General features: G+C 45.5%; 1 protein-coding gene across 1 annotated transcript in view; it reads left to right on the top strand.

The window, feature by feature from the left end:
* The window catches only part of LOC119540620 (inhibitor of carbonic anhydrase-like), a 47497-nt gene that overhangs the window by 19126 nt on the left and 5431 nt on the right, over positions 1-22940 (top strand). Inside the window, 8 exon segments of the mRNA XM_037844659.1 lie at positions 1555-1733; positions 3083-3286; positions 4173-4298; positions 4922-5012; positions 10411-10458; positions 13233-13388; positions 15837-15987; positions 21615-21679. Coding sequence (XP_037700587.1) covers positions 1555-1733; positions 3083-3286; positions 4173-4298; positions 4922-5012; positions 10411-10458; positions 13233-13388; positions 15837-15987; positions 21615-21679 — 1020 coding nt within the window.

Genomic DNA, 22940 nt, shown 5'->3' with positions numbered 1-22940 from the left:
TAGGTTTTATCATAAATTAAATTCTATCAGGCACAGAACACAATTGTACCATTCACCATGTTTAAAACCTAAGTCCACATCCACGGAGTTAAACTCCTTTTTGTAATAATAAACTTCTTCTGTAACCTCAAGGAGAATTTTAAGTCCTCACTTTTGCAGGGACCCTAGTTCCTTTCAACCCAGTGTCTTTCCATAACATGAAATGTGCTTTGAGTGTCCTTTGTTCCTTTGTTCAGCCATTCACAATCCATTGTCCCCTCATTATTGTCTATTGACCTGGTTAACATTCTGGCAGTTTTACACATCTTATTACCAATAATTCTAATTAGTGGGGTCACGTGTGGATTTCATCTCCCAGAAGCAAGTTGTTCCAAATAGTAGTAATTGTTATTTCCCTTTGGATGCTCAAATTACCATTTATGCACTAGCCCATCTTCTAACACCCTTAAGTATTTGAAAACATTCCCACTTTCTGGAAACAACAGGTTGCCCCAGACCCGCTCCAATTTACCTTTGCCCAGAATCCCTTGTCCTATACTATATGAGCTCTGTTACTGCCTTTAAAGGAGAATCTTTTTAGAGACTATATTCTGGGTTTTAGAGTGAAAATGAGAGTTAGTGGCAAGCAAAGATCTGCTACTGCCGCCGTTAGGCCCTAGAGTAAACGAGGTGAAGTTTCTTTTTGAAGCCATTAGATCAAATTGATTCTTTTAATTTAATTATAACATTACTAAATCTCTTTAAAATTTTTCTTTTGCTGTAATATTTTCAGATTTATTTTCTCCATGACACACCTAATTAAAATTGTAACTCTTCACAGAACTCTAATTGCACTCCTCTTTTAATATGAGATTTTGCCAACCCCAAAGACCTCCTAACACCCAGACAATGGGAAACCCAAGAGCCAGTTTTCCTCACTGGATTTTCTTGTCCCCATTTGTACCTGCAGTGTGCTCTGAGTGGACCCCAGCCTCCTCCTCCTCCCATCCCTCAACCCTCCTGCCATCTCTTCCCACCAGGGCTCTCTCCCAGGGGAATGTTGCCACTCAGTGGGGACCTGGTTTGTCCCAGTGTGGTGGCCTGTCAGCTCCAGACTGGCTGAGACTTTAACAAGTTACCTCAACTCTTTGAGCCTCGGTTTCCTCATCTCTAGAATGGGATAATCATATTACCGGCCTCCCCTAGTTGTTGTGACGATTAAATAAAACTGTACAGAGAGCCTTTAGCACAGGCTTGGGTGTGTTGGGATTGCTCGGGAAATGTGGGAAATGTTAGCTGTCACCATTCATACTAGCAGAGCCACGGGGAATGCCAGGCCGTGGAGGGGCCCAGGGCCAGGCATGCTTCGCAGCCCTGTGGCTAACTGGAAATGACATCGCAAACCTGTCATTTCATCTCTCAAGGCTCAGGTCCCTTGTTTGTATAAAATGTGTTCGGAAAAGATTCTCTCTCATTCCTCTTCAGGTCAAATATTTTGTGATTCATTGAGCAGTAGGAAGCCACAGCTCACGGCTTCTGCCTGTACTCAGCTCAGTGGGCCTTTCCCTCCCCCAGAGAGCCTGCCAGACCCGGCTGAAAGGCTTAAATATGAGCTGCTCTGCCCGGACAACACCCGGAAGCCCGTGGACCAGTACAAGGGCTGCCCCATGGCCCGAGTCCCTGCTCACGCCGTCATGGCCCGGAGTGTGGGTGGCAAGGAGGACTTGATCTGGGAGCTTCTGAACCAGGCACAGGTATGCCCGTGCACCGTCGTCCTGTGCTGCTTTGTGGTCCCTGCTTGGATTGAGGGGACTTTCCTTCTCTATCTTCTTGCCACTCTAGGACACAGCAGGAACCACACCATACATCATCCACTTCACTGATGAGCCCCTCAGTCTGTATATCTTAGAGACAGCAGAGGCCATAAAACCTTTGTCTGGAATCACCAACCCACAAGGCCTCCAGCCAAAGACTCTGCAGAGGCTCGTCATCACCCCATGTCATTCTTTTCATTTCTAAACTGGTCCTTAAGGATGCAGCACAGATGCCACCTCCCCCATGAAATGTTGGCATGTGATCCTGCCGTCCTGACTTCACTCAGAGGCAGGTACTGTGGGCGTGAGCATCCTCTGCCTCCTGCATTGGTGCAGTGTCTCCCAGCCAGCCCCCACTCATCACCACATCCTGTCTCTTAGTGCTCTCTACTCAGCATTGGGGGATGCAGAGATGAACTAGAGAAAGCCCTGCCCTCCAGTCCTCACGAGTGTTGGAGACAATAAGTACATGTAGAAATTATCACCAGATGGAATTGGTACAATCTTGGGGACATGGATTGTGTTCTTTGCAAAGGAGAGAAGGGCAAATTATTTGCAGGGATGTCTGGGAAGATTCCTGAGCCCTGAGAAGCTCTGTGCATCCCAAAGAAGTGTGCAGGGGCAGCAGGTGCCAGGGCAGGAGCAGCAGATGTGGGCAGGGCAGGAAGTGCCAGGGAGAGTAGCAGGTGCCATTTCATGCAGAGGCAGACAGGGGTCTCAGAGACTGTGTGGGCAGCTGCCACCATCAGCCAGGAATGGTTCTGGGCCAGTCAGCTGGACTTTACAGGCAAACAGCCCTTTGGGGAAGGCGCTGCTTGAAGTCCCATAGCTGGCCCTTCAGTGGCAGGCCTGGGGGTAGGAGAGGAGCCCTGGACTCCTGACCCCAGCTGCAGTGGCCTGGTGCTGGGTCACCAGCTGTCCCACGATGAAGCGTACCACACCCACTGCCTTGGGGCATTTAGATTGCCAGAAATGAAGCAGCTCAGCATGAGAGGGGCAGCTGCCTGCCACATGGCCGCCCCATGCCCTTTCATTCTGGTCCAGGGATACTCTTGGCAGTTTTGCCAGGATGCACAGGCAGACAAGCAGGGATTTGAGTGAAGCCAACCCTGGAGAGATACCGAGAACACCGTGAGCCCCAGGGACTTCGGAGGGCCTTGACCAGTGTCTTCACCCTCGGGCTCTCATATTTTCTCTTTCCGTTTTCCTTGTCTGATTTGGGGTTTGTTTTGTCTTTACCCCTTGATGTCAGCCTCCCTGCTTCACGGCTTCTTTTATCCTTTGAATAGGAACATTTTGGAAAAGACAGATCAGCACACTTCCAGCTCTTTGGCTCTCCTCATGGGAAGGATCTGCTGTTTACGGACACTGCCCGTGGGCTTTTAAGAATCCCCCCTAAGATGGACACCAAGCTGTACCTGGGATATGAGTATTTTGCTGCCATTCAGCATCTGAGCAGAGGTGTGGAAGGTCCTCGGAGGGACCAGGGTGAGGTGGGGCATTGATGGAGGCTCCCGAGGCACCTCCACACCTCACCCAACCTTCATCTCCCTGCGGAGCCCAAGGGAACTCCCAACAGCACTGGGTGAATGTGGGGGTTTTTTACGGAGTTGGGAGAAAGGTCTGAATTATGAGAGCACCAAAGAATTTTGAAGACCTTCGAATTACAGATAACTTGAAGTGATGATGGTGCTGGCCTCTTTGTAGTAACCGGGGTTGCTCCTGCAGCAGCAGGTCTCTCTCACTTGTGTGGAGATAGTGAAACAGCTCAGCCAAATCTGAAGTGGGAACATTGCCCTTGTCACCATCAGGAGCAGAATTATAATTTTAGAGGTTTTTAGTCCAGTTCTTGCCTTCCACTGGATCCCTAGGCTTCCTTCCCTTCCTTCCTTCCTTCCTTCCTTTTCTACTCCCCCCCCCCCATTTAGTCAACCAGTATTTACTGAGTGTCTACAAAGGGTCAGTGACTGTGTTCGATGTGGGCATACAGTGGTGAGCAAAGACATGGGGTAAGGGGGCAAGCAGGCAGGCCCACCAAGAACAGAACACTTGACTGCAAACTGGGGTACACTCCCTGGAGGGGGGGCAGAGAATCCAGCCCTGCAGGACAAACCTGAGGAGGTCCTGAGCCTGAGGAGGTGAGATCAGGAGGGAGGGGAAGAGCTCTGTCTTCACTGCTCTGTCTGAGAACCAAGTTATCTGTTTTTCCTGCAGGGTGATGGGCAGGAACGAGAAGTATCGTGGGAACAGGACATGCCAACCCTGCTACTGTCAGCAAGGGCCCATGGCAGTAGTCAGTGACATCCAGTCCCCCGCCCCATCTTGGGGCTTACTCTGGATCCCTGGCTCTTCTCTGTCCTAGGTGTGGTTGACTCCAAGAGGGTGCAGTGGTGTGCAGTGGGCAACCATGAGAGAGACAAGTGTGACAACTAGAGTGCCGTGAGTGGTGGCGCCTTAGAGTGCACCATGGAGGAGACCACTGAGGACTGCATCGCGGCCATCGTGGTAGGGGGGCCCCGCCTCCAGGGTAGGCTCGGCACCCAGACACACCCCTGCCCAGACGCCTACAGGACCTTATCTATAATCAAGTGTATTTTTTTTTTTGCTCTGTTGATAGGGAAATTAATTGATTTAAATAACAAGTTAATTGTTAATGATTTATTTAATTAGAGAAATTCAGTATTTATTGAAAGTGTTAATGCTAGGGCTGTGAGTATAGTGCAGTGAGGTTATGGGAACAGATATGAACGTCATTAAACAGAAGAAAATGTGTTCCACAGAAACAGATTAAATACATTCCCCAACTCTGGCCATGTGGATCACTGAGTGAGTGACAGTGATCACGCAAAGGTGGGGCAATGGCATGTTCAGGGCCCAGCATGGGTCTCGTGGAAGGACATGCAGACGTCCAGGGAGCATACGCCTGGCATGCTTGCTCTTGAGCAACAAGGCCAAAGGCATGTTAAGTTTCCTAGATCCCATGTTCATGTAGCAGAAATTTTGGGCGATCCACGATTTGGTAAATCTTGAGGACATGTGATAGGAAGCCGATGGGATGGAAACCTCTGAGGGTTGGTGGGAGAGAAAATGGCCTCACTTTGTGCTAGTGATTTATTTCTTAACTTCAGAAAGGAGAGGCTGATGCCATGAGCTTGGACGGAGGATTCGTCTACACAGCGGGCAGGTGTGGTCTGGTGCCCGTCCTGGCCGAGAACTACAGTAAGTAGAGGGAGTAACTCTCTGCGTTTTATGACATAAAAAGATAAGGAAATAATTTAGTTCAGTGTTGACTTGCCATTGTTGTTGGGGAGGGAATTAGTAAATAACATCCCATTCCCCTAGAGGTCAGAACCAATTAAGATACAGATGCACAAGGAGAGGCTAAATCTGCTTATAATTGTGCCTACAAGTCTCCCCCTGAGTGTCTCTTTGTTGCTCAGATGTGGCCCTCTCTCTCTAACTAAGCCAACTTGGCAGGTGACCTCCCTGCCCTCCCCCCTACATGGGACCTGACTCCCAGGGGTATAAATCTCCCTGGCAATGCTGGATATGACTCCCTGGGGTGAATCTGGACCTGGCATCATGGGATTGAGAACATCATCTTGACCAAAAGGGGGATGCAAAATGAGACAAAATAAAGCTTTGGTGGCTGAGAGATTTCAAATGGAGTCGAGAGGTCACTCTGGTGGACATTCTTATGCACTATATAGATAACACTTTTTAGGTTTTAATGTATTGAAATAGCTAGAAGTAAATACCTGAAACTACCAAACTCCAACCCAGTAGCCTTGACTCTTGAAGATGATTGTATAACAATGTAGATTACGAGGGGTGACAGTGTGATTGTGAAAACCTTGTGGATTGCACTCCCTTTATCCAGTGTATGGATGGATGAGTAGGTAAATAGGGACAAAAACTAAATGAAAAATAGGGTGGGATGGGGGGGATGGTTTGGGTGTTCTTTTTTCTTTTTTTTTTTTAATTAATAATAAATTTTATTTTGAAATAAGTTCAATCTTACAGGAACAGTTGTAAAAACAGTACAAACCCCTACATAGAATTCCATCATACCCCAACCCCCTCCCCCGATACCTGATCCATCACCTTTAAGATCCTGTCACACCACTGTCTCTTTCTTTCCCTCCCTCTCTCCCTCCTTCCCTCCCTCCCTAACACCCATCATCTATTGCTTTGTCTTCTGAACGTATGAGAGCAAGCTGCACATATCTTTGAACAAACAATATAATTCACATATACCTTTCCCATGGACAAGAACATTCTTCTATGCAATCTCATTAAATGCAGCTAAGAAGTTCAAGAAATTCAGCATTGATACAAAGCTTACATTCTGTATTTCCTTTTTTTTTTTTTTCTTGTGTCCCATCTGTGTCCCTTTGAGCCACCTCTCCTCCGACCTCAGATCCCTTCCAGGATCATCCTTGGCATTTAATTTTCATCTATTTAGACTGTCTTATTTTTTTTTCAATTGTGGAAAGATATATATATAGCCTAAATCTTCCTATTCCACCCCTCCCTAGCATTCCCTTAGTGGGATTAATTACATTTAGAATGTTGCAATGCTATCACCTTCCGACCATCCATTTCTAGAAGTTTCCCTTCACCCCAAACCAAAGCCCCTACTCTCATTTCTTAACTCCCCATTGCCCCTTCCCCCACTTCTTGGAACCCCTACTCTACTTTTCATCTCTTTGGTCATATTCTTTTATATTTTCTTTGTGTTTACCATGGGGCTTAAAATTAACCTCTTAAACCTACAACAATCTTGTTTTTCTTTGAAACCAACTTAACTTCAATAGGACACGTAAACTGTGTTCCTTACTCCTCCATTCCCCCACCTTTATGTAGTTCTTGCCAAGAATTACATATTTTACATTGAGTCCAAAACCACTGATTTATCATTACAGTTTATGTATTTTAGATCCTGTAGGAAGTAAATAGTGGAGTTATAAATCAACAATACAGTAGTAATGGTCTTTATATTTACCATGTGATCTTTACTGGAAATCTTTATTTCTTCATGTGGTTTCAGTCAATTGTTTAGTGTCCCTTCCTTTCAGCCTACTTAGGACTGATCTACTGGTGATGAAGTCCCTCAGCTTTTGATTATCCGGGAATGTTTTCATCTCCCCCTCATTTTTATCTTTCAGGTGTTTGTGAATTCTCCAAGTCTCTGATAGTTATTGACTTCTATTTGTATTCCACTGTGGTCAGAGAATGTGCTTTGAACAAATTCATTTTTTTATTTTTTATTTTATTGAGGCTTGTTTTTATGTCCCTGCATACAGTCCATTCTGGAGAAAGATCCGTGATCACTAGTGAAGAACGTGTGTCCCAGTGACCTGGGATGTAATATTCTATATATGTCTGTTAAAAGTCTCTATATCTCTCTTTCATTTCTTTGTTTCTCTGTCAGTAGGGCTCACTTTAGTATCTGAAGTAGTGCGGGTCTTTTATTAGCAAACTCTCTCAGCATTTGTTTGTCTGTGAAAAATTTAAGCTCTCCCTCAAATTTGAAGGAGAGTTTTGCTGGATAAAGTATTCTTGGTTGGAAATTTTCCTCTCTCAGAATTTTAAATATGTCATGCCACTGCCTTCTTGCCTCCATGGTGGCCGCTGAGTAGTCATTACTTAGTCTTAATGTTGTTTCCTTTGTATGTGGTGAATTGCTTTTCTCTTGCTGCTTTCAGAACTTGCTCCTTCTCTTCAGTATTTGAGAGTCTGACAAGAATATGTCTCAGAGTGGGTTTATTTGGATTTATTCTATTTGGAGTTCGCTGGGCATTTATGCTTTGTGTATTTACATTGTGTATAAGGTTTGGGAAGTTTTCCCCAACAATTTCTTTGAATACTCTTTCTAGACCTTTACCCTTCTCTTCCCCTTCTGGGACACCAATGAGTCTTAAATTTGGACGTTTTATTTTATCTGTCATATCCCTGAGATCCATTTCAATTTTTTCGACTTTTTTCCCCATTCTTTCTTTTGTTCTTCCATTTTCCATTCTGTGGACCCCGAGGTCGCTAATTTGTTTTTCAGCATCCTCCAGTCTTGTACTGTGAGTATCCAGAATCTTTTTAATTTGGTCAAGTTTCTTTTATTTCCATAAGATCTTCTATTTTTAAATTTACTCTTGCGAAATCTTCTTTATGCTCTTCTAGGGTCTTTTTTATGTCTTTTATATTCTGTGCCGTGCTCTTCTTCAAGTCTTTTATATCCTGTGCCATGCTCTCTTTGCCTGTCTGTAGTTCTTTGATTAATTCTGCCAAGAACTTTGTGTCTTCTGATCTTTTGATTTGAGTGTTTGGGTTCAGGTTCTCCATGTTGTCTGGTTTTATCATATGCTTTAAGATTTTCTGTTGTTTTTGGCCTCTTGGCATTTGCTTTACTTGATCTTTAATTTGTTAGAATTGCAGCTTGGTGACATACACTTTCTCTAACTAACCAGCAGATGGCATCCATGAGTCACTTATTCCCCTCAAGTCAGTTCTCCCCAACTTTGTGGTATGTGGGGACCTGATTCTTTTGGGGTCCAATTGGTGCACTTAATTTGGGTGTGTTGTCTGTGCTGTCTGCCCTCAATGAGGGCGTGTGCCTGAGTGGTTAAGGAGGAAGGGCAGGTTTAACAATCAAACCTCCCAGGTGTTCCCAGAGATTTAAGGCTGTTCTCTGCAGCTGACACAAAAGTCCTTGGTATTGGCGTAGGTTCCCTGGGATTTCCGAGTGGTTCCCCCCTCCCTGCTGTGCTTTTCCAGGACCTCTGCTGAGGGGGGGAGGGCCGTGCCACGTTACAAGTGAGCGCCAGCCTCCAGGGAACCCCTGGGCCACCGGGCTGTGTAGGGGCATTCCCAGCCCGCTTCAAAGATGGTTGAATGGGACGCGTTAACTTCCCCCTTTCCGCCCAGCTCCGCTCTCCCAGCTCCAGGACAATCAGCCGTGGGTGTATTCAAGGCCACTGTCCACGGCGGATATTGTGTCGTGTGAGCGGTGCTGCGGGAAAGACTCCCCATCAGGCTGGGTTTCTTGGCTCAGCTCTGTGCTGTGCGTTCGGTCCTGGGCAGGAGCAGCCCCACCCGCTGGGGAGACGGCTGCAAGTTGTGCGTCTCCCCTTTGTTTCCCTGGACCCGACACAATCAGCAGTGGGTGGGGAAAGGGGTATCCTCCACCCCAGACACCGAGGCGTTAGTCCAGACCGCTCCTGTCTTATCTGCAGCTGTTCCTGGGCTTCTTTTATTTTTTAAAAACTCCAACCCACCGTTTCCCCCCAACGCAGCGTGGCCCAGGGATTCAGGCTACTCACTCACTCGTTTCAGAATGCAGACTCCTGGTTTCACCAAATGCACGTTCCCTGTGGCTTTAGCAGAACTTGTCCAGCTGGTGCTACTTTGGAAGTGGTGTTCTGGGTCCTTTCTGGTTTTTTATCTAGTGTTTTCCACGGAGGTGTTTTTTTCTCTGTCTCACCTAGTCACCATCTTAGGTTCCTCCTCTCTTTTTTCTTTTTATTATTATTATTATTCTTTCTGGTGTAAGGAAAATGCTCAAAAATAGATTGGAGTGATGAATGCACAACTATATGATGGTACTGTGAACAGCTGATTGTACACCATGGATGATTGTAGGGTATGTGAATATATCTCAATAAAACTGAATTTAAAAAAAGATAAAGATGCAGGAATTAGGCAGAAAGATAAAAATAACATCTTTCTAACTATACGATGAGGAGGAGGGCATTGTGTAAGCATGGCCACAGGGCTTGCCAAATTGCTCTTAAATAAGTTGCTCACCGTGGCTGAGGCTCACCATGGTTGATGGCAGAGAAAAACATCTCAAAGGTGAGATCTAAACTCCCCCTCCCACTCCCTTTGAAAAAAGAAGGGACTCAGCCCTGGGTGCCCAGATCCTCTTCCAAATTTTCTAGTCATTTAACTCACTCTCCTCTTTCACTGGGAAATGGAGGGAGTGCAGCTACCAGGTCAGGAATGTTCTCTGGTGGAGGGCCATCCACATGGAAAAATAAAGCCAGGGGAAAAGATGATTTCCCCAATAAATACCACTTATTAAACACTTCATATGCCAGGCAGTGCACGGGAAACCACACACTTAGCATTCAAAACAACTCTGTGAGGTAAATGGTTGTATCTCTGGTAAAATAAAGTGGTAGGATAAAGACAGAATGAAGGTCTCTCTGATGGGCTCTTCCTCTCCCAACGTAGCAGGAATAGAATCACTTCCTACCACAGTCCAGGGCTCTGAGGGGAAGGAAGATGGCAGTATAATTTGGAATAAACAGCTAATGCAAAGGGATCTTTGTGAAGAACTTCAGTGGTTTCTGGCTCCCCTCAAAGTGCATCTCACTTTCTTTCTCTGCCTGAGTGTTGGGGAGATTCTGGGATGGAACCTAATACTCAAATGGCAAAGAACAGGGAAGAGGAGGTAAAATGGACCTACGGAAGCTCCGCCTGTTGATAACCAATGATAAACTGCTTAGTGCTGCTTCTCCTTCTTGATGATTAAGATTGAGAAGATTATGACCTTGGATCTAATAATGTGAGAGTTTAGTGCCATGTACCTTGATTATCTTTTTCTTTTTATTCCTTAAAGATGGCAACGAGGAGCTTGGGTCTAAGTGTATGAATACGCCCATAGAAGGTGAGTCAGAATTAGTAACATGGGGCTCAAAGGTAATGGTCCACTGTTGGGGAGAGGGTGAGGAAAGCCCTAAAAACAAACAAAAATTACTAAAGCTGGTGTGGGGTGGGGGTGGGGAGAAGCCACCGTTACTTGTTAAGGTGCACATCTGCCATGTAGCTATAATAATAATATTTGTAGGGTACTTTACAGATGACAAAGGTCTCCTGTTTGCACTATTCCCATTTGCTCTTCTCAGCAATCCTACAGTATGTGGGTATTATTATCCCACGTTAGGTAGATGGGGAAACCGAGGCTCAGACTGTGTGACTTGCCCAGGGCCACACAGACAGGAAGTGGCAGCACCTGGGCCTGAGAACAGATAGAGTGGCTGGAAACCCTGTGCCCTTCTGACACACACACTGCTCCTCATGCCATGCTGCCTGCCCTTCTCAGCACGAAGGTCAGCACAGGAGTAGAAGCCCATTCCTGGTATTTATGGGACTAATTGGAAGCCTCACTGAAGGAGGAGATTCCTAGATGCTGCTAATGAAGATGAGCAGGAAAATAAAATCAACCCTTCAGCTTTTAGCCAGCTGGAATTCAACAGCAGGGGCGTCAACCTCATCTTTAGACTAGGAGACCACCACCTGGTGACAAGTCCTGCTTTGTCCCCTCTCTTGTTCCCTCCCTTCAAAGGTGTGATTTGACAACTACTTTTAAGGAGCATGTGCACCAGTGGATAGGACAAGAATAAGCAAGTGAGATGCAGGCACTTGCTTATGCTTGTGTTTCCTGGTAGGCAGAGGGTCTGTATCTGCCCCTGAAGTTCCTGATCTTGAGCATTAGATAGAGCAGTGGTTCTCTAAGGGTAGTCTTGGGATCACCCACAACAGCGTCACTGGGAACTTGTTGGAAACAAAAATTCTTGGGCCCCATCCTGGACTGACTAAGTCAGAAACTTCAGGGAGGGCCAATGATCTGTGTTTTAACAAGACCTCCAGGTGATTCTGATGCACATTAAGGTTTGAAAGCCACTGCGATAGAGGTTCCTGAAATGGAAAATAGGCACTCGCTTGAGGTTGCAGTTTCTTGGTGAGGCAGGATAGAACTGGTCCGGGTTTGGAGCCCCGCAGGGCAAGCAGCATTGTGTGGTCCCCATTCCTGAAGCAGCCATGAGCAAAAGAGGCCCTGCACGGTGCCCACCCTCCACAAGTCCCATCACTCCCCTGCTCCCCCTGCCACAGCTCCCCTGCATCTGCAGACGGGACCCGAGTCCTGGCATATGCTGCCTTCGTGCCTCTGCTTTCATGGCTCATCAGGCTTCTCTGAACTGTTCCTTCATCCCCAACCCCAGGAGCCAGCATTTCATCAGCCATGTATTCTGTTCTGATAATTTGTTGTCAGCAACAAATTTACCCACTTCAAGAGTGGTTCAGATTTCCAGGAGTGCAGTGATATGCAAATGTAGGTCAACAAGGATGCTTACAAGGCAAGCTGGACCCTGACAGGATGGCTTATTGTGATGGGGAAGGTTAGATCTGAGTAGAGATGGAGAGTGGTTAACCACACAGATACGCACACACCAAAGGTGGACGACAATCATTAAATGCATATGTGCAGAAACAGTTACCCCTTAAGAATGGCACTGCAATCGTTTTTGGTCACTGGAATGATGTAACGGAGCACAACCCCATAGGGAAGACCTTGCTGTGGCCTCGGGAGAACCTGCCTGCTGAGCAAGGGGTCTGGCACTGCTTCCACCATTTACAGCACTGCTGGAAACCCATACATGCAAATGTCCTTTCCCATTCCTAATGTACAGTCTGTTCTCAGCCCTTAGCACATCTGATCCCCCCAAAACTCACAGGGATGCGTGTCACTGTCCTCATTTCACTGAGAAGAAAGTTAAGCTCCTAGAAATAACTGGTAAGACAGGTCGTCCACCTGCCAGATTGACTTGCAATTTATGCAGGTTTGAATATGCAGGGACGATCTAACAATAAAGGGGCATGGGGTGGGTAAACCACATTATCTTCTAATTCTAAAGGTTGATGATTCTAATCTCATGATAAATTCAGCTTTGCAGTTCAGACCTTACTCAACCAGCACATTTTGGTTACTGACTATTGGGTTAGAAATACATGAAGTAATAACAGAGTTCCCATTATAAACAGGAAAAAGTCAAGAATACCCAACCCCACCAAAGATAACTGGCATTATTTTGGAAGTGAATGCAGTGGAAGTTGTTAAAGTCCATTGTTAAGAACATTTCTCCAACAGAAATATTTAAACAAGTCCACACTTACATGTATAAGGATTTATAGAGATAAATGGTTTATAATACGGAAAAAAATGGATCACAATGCAATTGCCCAACAATGGGAATTATAGAATAAAATATGGTACACCCATACAGCATAATAGAACCTAGATTCAACCAATAAACAGAATGAACATAGCTATATCTATTTCTACTGACTTAGAAAGTCATCCACTATATTGTATAATGTGTAGCAGGATTCTGTGGACAACGTATGAAGTATGACGTATGTATGCGTGTGTACGTGTATAGACATATATGGAGAGCCATAGCGTAAGCCTGTTTGGCCTAGTACCTAATAATGGAAGCTCACGGGAGAGTTCCCTGCTACAGCAAGGTAGGGGTTCAAGACATTCCCCTCCACAGGGAAAGTGATAGGCAGGGGCTAGATGCTGCAGTTCTAGAATCAATTTTCGGAGAACCGTGAAGGTATTGAAAATTGTCTTCATTTTCTTGGTGTCTCTGTTGCCAGGTTATTACGTTGTGGCAGTGGTTAAGAAGTCACAGGCCGACCTCACCTGGCACTCTCTGCAAAGCAAGAAGTCCTGCCACACTGCAGTCGGCACTTCCGCAGGCTGGAACATTCCCATGAGTTTAATATACAACCAGACGAGGTCCTGCAAATTTGGTAAGTGCGTTCTGGGAAGGTTGGCTTGTACTTGGTGTCAGGGGAGAACTTCAGTTCAGTGAATAGCAGGGAATACCATAAATCGGTGGGGGAGGGAGGGCTTGACAGACTTTGTCGGTGAGCTTGGTACCTCCTTGAGCTTCAGCAGCTCCACCCCTCTCTCCCACCCCCTGGCTTCTGAGGGGAGTGGTTTGGCCCAAAGGGCAGATCTCAGGGAATTAATCTCATCCTTATATCTTACAACTGGATCAGGGAACAAGCTTGGGGTTGCAAAGCAATAGTGGAGTATGTGTTGTTTTCACATATAAAACGAATTGGCTGCTTTCTTAATTGGAAACCTTATACCTGTAAGCTCTTAAGTGCTTTAGCTTTCACTTTCATCTTCATCTCTCCTACCTTCCCAGATTAGACATTTCCTCATTGTTACTAATACCTGAAACGTCCCTGTCCCTCTGCTTTGACCCGCCAGCTGATCCATCCAGCTGCAGGAACCCCATTGCCCACTCTCAACTCCTCTCCCTTACTCCCTCCCCAGAGCTCTGGTTACTACTTCTACCTCTGGTATATGCAACAATTTATTTCAATGTGTAAGCACACCAGATCTCTTCCATATTTTAAAATCCCCCCTCACCCAACCTTCTCCTCCAACACTTACCTTCCCTTTCTCCTCCTTTTCCCTGGCAAATTTCCTAGAAGTTGTCCGAAGCACTCCCCTCCCACTCACTCCTCAAATCCCCACCATCTGGCATCTCTGCATCCTCCTTCAGGAAGAATTCTCATTTGGAAAGACATGCTTCAGTCCTCTTCCTCTCAGCAGCCTTTCTTCACATCACCTTAAAATACTCTATTCTCTTGGCTTTGGAGAAAATGCACTAGCTTGGTTTTTCTCCTACCCTTACAAGGTTCCCCTTTCCCAACCTGGTTAATAAATGTTTGAGTTGCTTAAAACAACTCCTTCTGCCTTTCTAAACTCAATCCCCAAGTACTCTCATCCATCCTTGCAGCCTCAATAACCACCTAAACAATATAAAGTGAGGCACATAGTGAACACTAGATAAATGTTTGCAGCCATCATTATTAACTTTATATCTGATGTTGATAACTATTACATTTTTATCCTTAACAGAGATCTCTCCTTGACCTCTAGGCATGTACATATTGAACTGCTTATATAATATATCTAGTCTGATATCTTAAAAGCACCTTAAGCACAACCTGTGCAAAAGAGAACACTTCATCTCCCCTGCCAAGCAAGGTCCTGTTCTGGGTCCAGTTTAGTGGAGGACCCCACAGTCCAGGCAGTTGCACCAGTTGGAAACCTAGCTGTCATCCTTCACATACCCATCCATCACCAGTTAGGTCCATTTCACCTCCTTCCACTTATCTCCATTCCCTCTGCACGACTCGGGTTCAAGCTGCCCTCTTCCCCCCTGCACTAGTGCTGTAGCCACTGCCCAGACCCCAGATCCACCCTGGATTCTATCCACCCCACTGCCAGACTGGTCCTTGCAAAGTGCAGGTCTGACTATATCCTGCCCACTACCCCATGGCCCAAGATTGTCTAAAACCTGTCAAAGGCTCTGCATTTCTCTAAGGATAGGGAACAAAATCTATACAGTGTTGTAAAAGATCACATGTGATCTGGACTGCACCTCGTCTCCACTCTCTGCCTTGCTCTCGTGGTCCAGCCCCAATGCCCTCCTTTGAGCTCCCTGTGCCATGTTCTCCTCCCACCACCCTCCCGAGGCCTTTGTAGATGCTCTTCCCTTTCTGGAAAGTGCTTCTTTCTGTGCCTTTCACTTGGGTAATTCCCACTCATTCTTCTCTCAGCTTGAAGCTTCTCCCCAACTTCCAAGTCTATACTTGTCACCATTATCTGCAGCCTCGTGGAACCATATTTGATTTCCCCAGAGCAATAAGGGACACACAGATTCCCTGGTGTGGTTATTTGAGTCATGACTGTTGCTCCACTGGACGCAGGTTCCAAGAGGGCAGGGCAGCCTGATTTCCTCATCGCGGTGCCCTCCAGCCCAGCAGAACTGGGCGGCCGCGCATCTCTAGGCCCCTTCCTGAATTTGAAATCACTACGGCAAACCTTAAGGAAAAGGCAAGGGCAGCAGAGGTCAGGAAACACATGGAAGTGGTTCAGCCAGCCAAGACTTCCTTTTTTGTCCACTCTCTCAGGGTTAAAACCTGCGTCCGCCCTTCCACATCACTGCCAGGACGGGGTAGATTTCTGTGGGTCCCCTTGACCCAACTTCAACCAATTCCTCTTTACTTTCCTCCAGCTGGAATCTTTTTTTATTCCATTAGGTCCTTGTTTTTAATAATATGTTACTAGATACTCTAATGTGTCTTTACATTGTTCAGGCAATTTCTGGGACATAGTCTGAGGCTTTCTTGCTAACACAGGCAGGAAGAACTGACCTCCTGTTTCCTTTTGCACAGATGAATTCTTCAGTCAAAGCTGTGCCCCTGGGTCAGACGTCAGCTCCAGTCTCTGCTCTCTGTGTAGCGGCAGCAGCAATCTGCCCAGTCCAGCCCACAAGTGTGCTCCCAATAGCCACGAGAGATACTATGGCTCCAGTGGGGCTCTCAGGCGAGTGTCTGCACCACCTTTCCCTTTGACACCTACCCTGTGAACTTCTGGTCCTTTCACCTTTTCATCACCCCAACATCTGGGTGCTGCATTTCGGAGGAGCCAGAATTAGGAAACAGAACTGCAGGGACTTGGTTGCTAATTCTGAGTGGCCCCAAGTGCCCAAGCCTCCTGCAGACCCAGCTGACTTAGGCAGCTGAGATGGGCACCTGGGGAGGGGCAGGCATGATGGGTGCAGATCACATCCTTCTTGTTTTTCTTCTTTCTTCTGTGTGATTGTGGACAAGTCAGGGAATCATTCTGGGCCTCAGTTTCAAATCAAAACAGACACTGGACATGTGCTTCTTATACCTGGCTGAGGAGTAACATTTAAAAAAATAGATACTCGTCCTCAGAGCTCCTGTATCAAGAATGAATTTTTCCATCCATTCAAGAGATATTTATGGAGCACCTAATATGTGGCAGGCATTGATCTAGGTAGAGGGGGTGCAGCAGCCAACGAGACACATGTCCCTGAGTGTTCTAGTTTGCTAATGCTGCAGAATGCAAAACACCAGAGATGGATAGGCTTTTATAAAACGGGGGTTTATTTCACTACACAGTTACAGTCTTAAGGCCATAAAGCGTCCAAGGTAACACACCAGCAATCGGGTACCCTCACTGGAAGATGGCCAATGGCGTCCGGAAAACCTCTGTTAGCTGGGAAGGCATGTGGCTGGCGTCTGCTCCAAAGTTCTGGTTTCAAAATGGCTTCCTCCCAGGACGTTCCTCTCTAGCAAGCTTGCTCCTCTTCAAAACATCACTCCCAGCTGCACTCCATTTTTCTCCCCCCGAGTCAGCTCATTTATACAGTTCCACTGATCAAGGCCCACCCCAAATGGGCGGGGCCACACCTCCATGGGAACATCTCATCAGAATCATCACCCACAGCTGGGTGGGGCACACTCCAAGCAAATCCAACCATCACCAAAACATCTGCCCCACACAAGACCACAAAGATAATGGCATTTGGGGGACACAATACACTCAAACTGGCACACTGAGTCTCTGGGGGACAAAAGGATGAGAAACACATAAATCAAAGGTAAGACACTTCCTGCTGTGATAAGTGCTGCAGAGGAACCAGCCAGGATGATCCGTGTGGTTGCAGCATGGGGAAGTGGGGTGGGCAGGGGTATCAGATATGCAGCGAGGCTGGAGCAGCAGGCAATGACCACATCACGGGGCCTGGCTCTTTAAGGAGGTAGCGTGCATTCTACTAGTGATGGAGAGCATTGGATGCTTTCAGGCAGTAGCATCATGTTATGTGAATTAGTTTAAAATGATCTCTCTGGCTGTTGTGTGGAGAATGTAAGAAGACAGGAAGAGAAGAAGGAAGGCCTGATGACATTGCTTCAAATCCTCAGTTTTATGAGGCTTTAGAAAGTACTGTTTTTATTCACGGTCACCAGTGTATCTCCCTGCTGGACTACTTTGTCCTGCCTTCTCCCAAGTCTTGCCTCTTTCAAAGTCCTCATATAAAGCACATATTTGCAGAAACCCCATTACAACAATATATATACTGAATGTTACAGCTAGGCTAAAAATAGTTTAGTTTTTCTTTGCCTTGGAAGGCAAATTGGTATTAGGGTCATGTCCCATTTTGCTGCTTTTAAGATAGAGGACCTAGAATTGTCCAGACCACAACTGTCCATCATTCCAAAAGGAAGTTAAACCCCCAGAGAACAATTTCAGCTTCAAACATCTCCTCTATCCACCATCTCCTACTTGTCCTCTCACCCCCTCTAGCTTCCTGACTCCAGCAGTCCTTCATTGATCGTGTAATCTATGATCCATTGATCCTGCAAACTCCTCACTGATCTCACCCCCTCTCCTTTTTCCCTCCATCCCCTTGATTTCATGGCTAATCATTATAATTATTCTCCTGCACACATACTCAAATGCCTTTCTCCCCTCACCTAGCTAAACCACGACCTTGGTTAAATCAACATTCCACCTACTCAGTGCCTGCATTCCAGGCTGACTGACACTTTAAAGTGGTGGCCTTTGACCGCCAATGGGCCAAATGTCTCTAGTCCATTAACGCCGCCACTCTCATGGAAGACGGTGCTGTCCTTTCTCCTCTCCTCACACTTCCAGCACTTCTTCCCCCATCTCTCACAGCCTCATTTCATATTTCCCCTGAGAAAATTGTGGCAATCAAAGGAGAAATTCTGCAGACTCCTCCTGCCATGTCAACTCGTGTGCCTGCATCTGTGCCCGCTGATGCTGCCTTCCCTCCTCTCCTGGGGATGTGGGCTGTCTCCCAGCTCCGGCCAGTCCTGCACATGCACCAGATGGCATCGCCTCTAGCCTGTTCAGACACTGTCCCAGGAAACTTCCCTTTCTTTCTCCTGCATCAACTTATCTTCTCCATTAGATATTTCCATCAGCAAACATGCTGCAGTTTGCCCCATAAATATAAATAAATAAAACCTCTCTTGATCTCACTTTCCTCTCCAGCAAGTGCCCATTTCACTCTTTTCTTTATGACAGAATTCCTTGGATTACATCAGACTTCTTTCTTTATACCCACACCGTTGGTGGTTTTAGTCAATCTCAGTCCCACCTATAGGCTGATAATTCCAAGATTTTCATTCCAGTCCAGATCTCTCCCTGAACCCCCTGACTCATATATTCAGCTGCCTACTGGTCATCTCCACTAGGATTTCCAATCATCATCTCAAATCTAAATGTCCAAATCTGAACTCTTGAAATTCCACACACTCCTGCCCAAACCAGTATCTCTTGCAGTCTTCTCTATCTTGTTTAATGATAACTCCATTTGCCCTTTTGTAAAAAAAAAAAAAAAAAGTCAAAACTTTGATTTTATTTATGCCTCCTCTCTCTTATACTCCCTATCTGGTCCATCATCAAATCACCTTGGCTCACCTTCAAAAGGTATCCAGAAATGACCTCACTAGTGATAACTTCTCTGATTCAAACCACCATCCTCTCTCCTCACATTGTTATAATAGTCCCCTAACTGCTCTCCATGCATGTGCCTTTCCACCCCTCCCCGCCACAGTCTATCCTCAGCACATCAGCCAGTGTGGGGGTGGTATTTTTAAAAACATAAATCAGAGCATCATACTCATCTGCTCATAGTCCTCCAGGATTTCCCACGTCACTCAGAGTAAAAGCCAAGATTCTTCTTTGAGCTGTAAGAACCATGGTGATCTGGACTTCATCTCCACTTCTTTCTTCCATGCTCTCTCTGCTCCAGCTATCTTGGCGTCCCACCTGTTCCTTGAAGATGCCAAGCACTCTCTGCCTCAGGGCCTTTGCACCGGCTCTCACCCCCAAACAGAATGTTCTTCCTTCTTGTATCATCATGGCTGGTTCCATTTCCTTTAGGACTTCTCAGGGAAGCCTTTCCTGACAACTCCATAATTTTGCACACCCCTCTTGCCAATGTCATATCTCCCTTTCTTGTTTTATTTTTTTCTTTGTCACTTACCACACTCTAACATACTATACATTGTATCTACTTACCTTGTTTAATGTCTTGTTTCTCCAGTAAAATGAATAAGGACTCCTTTGGTTGAAAGTAAAAACAATTCATGTGAATCAGCTTAAGACAAAGGAGGACTGGCTTAAGGTGAAAGGAACACTGGGAACTCCCTCCTTATAAGAGCAGAGACCTCAGCTTCAGGAGCTGGCCAAGATGCTTTAAGGATAGGGGTGCCAGATAAAAATATAGGATTCCCAGTTAAATTAGAATTTCAGGTAAATACCAGATAATTTTTTTTCTTAATATAAAGGGGCACACCCGACTTCTCCTGCCTCTCCCTTTCTGCACACGTGCCTCACTTTTCTCTTTCCCTGAAAAATGGCTTTCTCTGTTTCTCAGTCTATGTGGAGGGAAGTGTCTGCTACCAGCATTGTTACAGCTCCTTTGTTGCAAAGGAGCAACCAAACATAGACCACGTTGTATTCCAATTCGCAGGAGAGGGGGTTGACAGCCCAGCTTGGGTGAAAGCCACCCTGCTCACAGCATTCATGCAGTGAAGTGACATTGTAAAGTTACAGCTGCCTCCACTGCAACCACGTAGCATGAGGCCAGATGGAATGGGAAGAGTTTTTTTCTCAGAAAAGTGACAGTGCTTGGGAGACCAAAGAAGAGCCAAGGATTTAAAAATAAATGAAATTATACAAAGGGAATTTTCTTTTGCTAGATATAAAAATCACATTACAATACCACAGTAATCAATCCAGGATGGTTTAGATGCAGGAATAACAGATGAATGGGAGAGAGTAGAGTAAGGCAGAGAAGCATGCTCATTCAGGCCTGGGAGTCTATGAAGAGGGCATGAAGGAAAGAATTAGGGTGAGAGAGCTTAGGAAATTTGAATTGAAGTAATTGATCCTTGGTATAAAGGACCTGAAGATAAAAGTGAGAGAAAACTAGAAGGGTGCTCCTAAAAACAAACAGAAATTTCCAACTGACTGAAGGTCATAAAATCATTTTTTTCAATGTGCTCAACATTTCTCAAAAAGAATGTACCTTGAATACAGAGAAACATTTTTCATGGGATTAAGCATGAACAAATGTCCAATGATGCATTTTTACTTTTATTTATATTGAGTAGACCTAGGAAAGTTAAGAGACTCCATTAAAATCACATCTTCCACACTCATCTTAATTTCTGATTTTGAGAGTTTTGATCCAACCAGAAATATTCCTGTTAATAAGGGAACACAAGCACTTCTCTGGGAACCAATCAGTATTTAAATAAGGAAACCAGCAATGGTTGTCTATAATAGAACTAGACAGGCAGTTTTCTTTCTCTGTTGTATCTCCCCCTTCCATTCCTCGGATGGCCTGGGTGTTAACAGTTGTTTGTGTGGAAGTGATCACTGTCAGAGGTACTGTTCCGGTTTGCTAATGCTGCCAGAATGCAAAACACCAGAGATGGATTGGCTTTTATAAAGGGGGTTTATTTGGTTACACAGTTACAGTCTTAAGGCCATAAAGTGTCCAAAGTAACACAGCCACAATCAGGTACCTTCACTGGAGCATGGCCAATGGTGTCCAGAAAACCTCTGTTAGCTGGGAAGGCACATGGCTGGCGTCTGCTTGCTTCCAGCTTGCATTTCAAAATGGCATTCTCCAAAATGTCTGCATCAGCTTCCAACGGCCATCTTCAAAATGTCTCTGTAAGCTGCAGCTCCTCTCTCAGCTCCTGTGCGTTCTTCAGAGTGTCCCTCTTGGCTGTAGCAAGCTCGCTCCTTCTGTCTGAGCTTATATAGTGCTCCAATGAACTAATCAAAGCCCATGCTGAATGGGCAGGGCCACACTGCCATAGAAATTATCTAATCAGAGCTACCACCTACAGTTGGATGGGTCACATCTCCATGGAAACACTCAATCAAAGAAGTACAATCTAATCAACACTAATACATCTGCCCACGCATGATTGCATCAAAGATAATGGTGTTTTGGGGGACACAACACATTCAAACTGGCACAGGTACCAAGTGGCCGAGTAGGGTTGTGTGAAGCCCCTCGGTGATCCCCTCCCCCTGCCCCGCTCTCCCACTTCTGCTGACCCTCCTCGCTGACCCTGCTGCCTCTCACCGTGCAGGTGTCTGGTCGAGAAGGGAGACGTGGCCTTTATGAAGCACCCCACGGTCCTGCAGAACACGGATGGTATGTGCCTTTGCTGTCCTTTCCTCCCTTGGGAAAATCCGATCCTCTCGTGTGAAATCACCTCCCAGTTGGGCAATCCGGGAAGTGCTAGTGACACTTTCTCGCTTCAGTGACTTAGGACCGCACGGTTTTGATTTAGGGAATGAGAAAATTCTTCATATCATGGCAAAGTCGACATGGTTGATTATCACATTGTCCTTGAACCCAACTCACAAACGTCTGTGTGAGCATCTCCAGCTCTCTCCATTCACAAAATCTTAAAGACCGTCCCTGATTACTCACATATGTGGGGCAAGAACCATGTATCATTTTTAATAGTTCATCTTTACTTGTATGTTTCTCTTTCATGAGCTATTTAGGTTCCCTCATTCAGGCTCAAGCACACTTTCCAAGCCCTATCTGGGACCCAGCTGGGACTCAAGAGGAATAATCTACTGGCAGTGGGTTGATTATTCACTTTCTTTGTGCTCACAGTTGTCCAGGGGAAGAATTAGCAAGTTCAAGACCCCTGTGACCAAGTCAACCTCCTCTCCATTCCCTCCCAGCCCCACTTCCTACCTCCTGGAGAAAAGTGAGGCAAGCTAAACCAAAGGAATGGAAAAGATCTTTCTAGCAGGAACTCAAAACTCTACGGTGAAAAAGCAAGAGCTTGATCAATTTTACTAAACAAAAATTTTAAACTTCCATAAGAACAGAACTCAATCATAAACAAACCCAGAAGACAAAAACAAAGAAATATTTGCTTAAAATGTGGCCAAGGGCTTATCAGTTTAGCAAAAAGTTCAATAAAAAGTAGCGTTGGCAAGGGTATGGGGGACCCCCTCTTATATATACTCTTGGTTTAAGTATAAATTGATGTGACACATTTAAAGGAAAATTTTGAAATATTGATCAACCTTTTAAATGCATATAACTCTTTTTCTTCAATTCAGTTTTAATGAGATATATTCACATACCCTACAATCATCCACAATGTACAATCAGTTGTTCACAGTACCATCATCTAGTTGTGCATTTATCACCACACTCAATATTTGAACATTTCCATTACTCCAAAAAATAAAAATAAAAAAATAAAAATACAGGTAAAGAAGAACTCCCCAAATATCCTCCCCATCCCCCCCTATTGTTCATTTAATTTTTGTTCCCATTTTTCTACTCATCTGTCCATACACTGGACAGAGGGAGCATGAGCCACAAGGTTTTGACAATCACATAGTCACACTGTGTAAGCTACACAATTATACAATCATCTTCAAGA

Source organism: Choloepus didactylus, chromosome 1, assembly GCF_015220235.1.
Source record: "Choloepus didactylus isolate mChoDid1 chromosome 1, mChoDid1.pri, whole genome shotgun sequence".
NCBI classification, from domain to species: Eukaryota; Metazoa; Chordata; class Mammalia; order Pilosa; family Megalonychidae; genus Choloepus; species Choloepus didactylus.
This window is presented reverse-complemented; position numbering and strand designations above follow the sequence as displayed.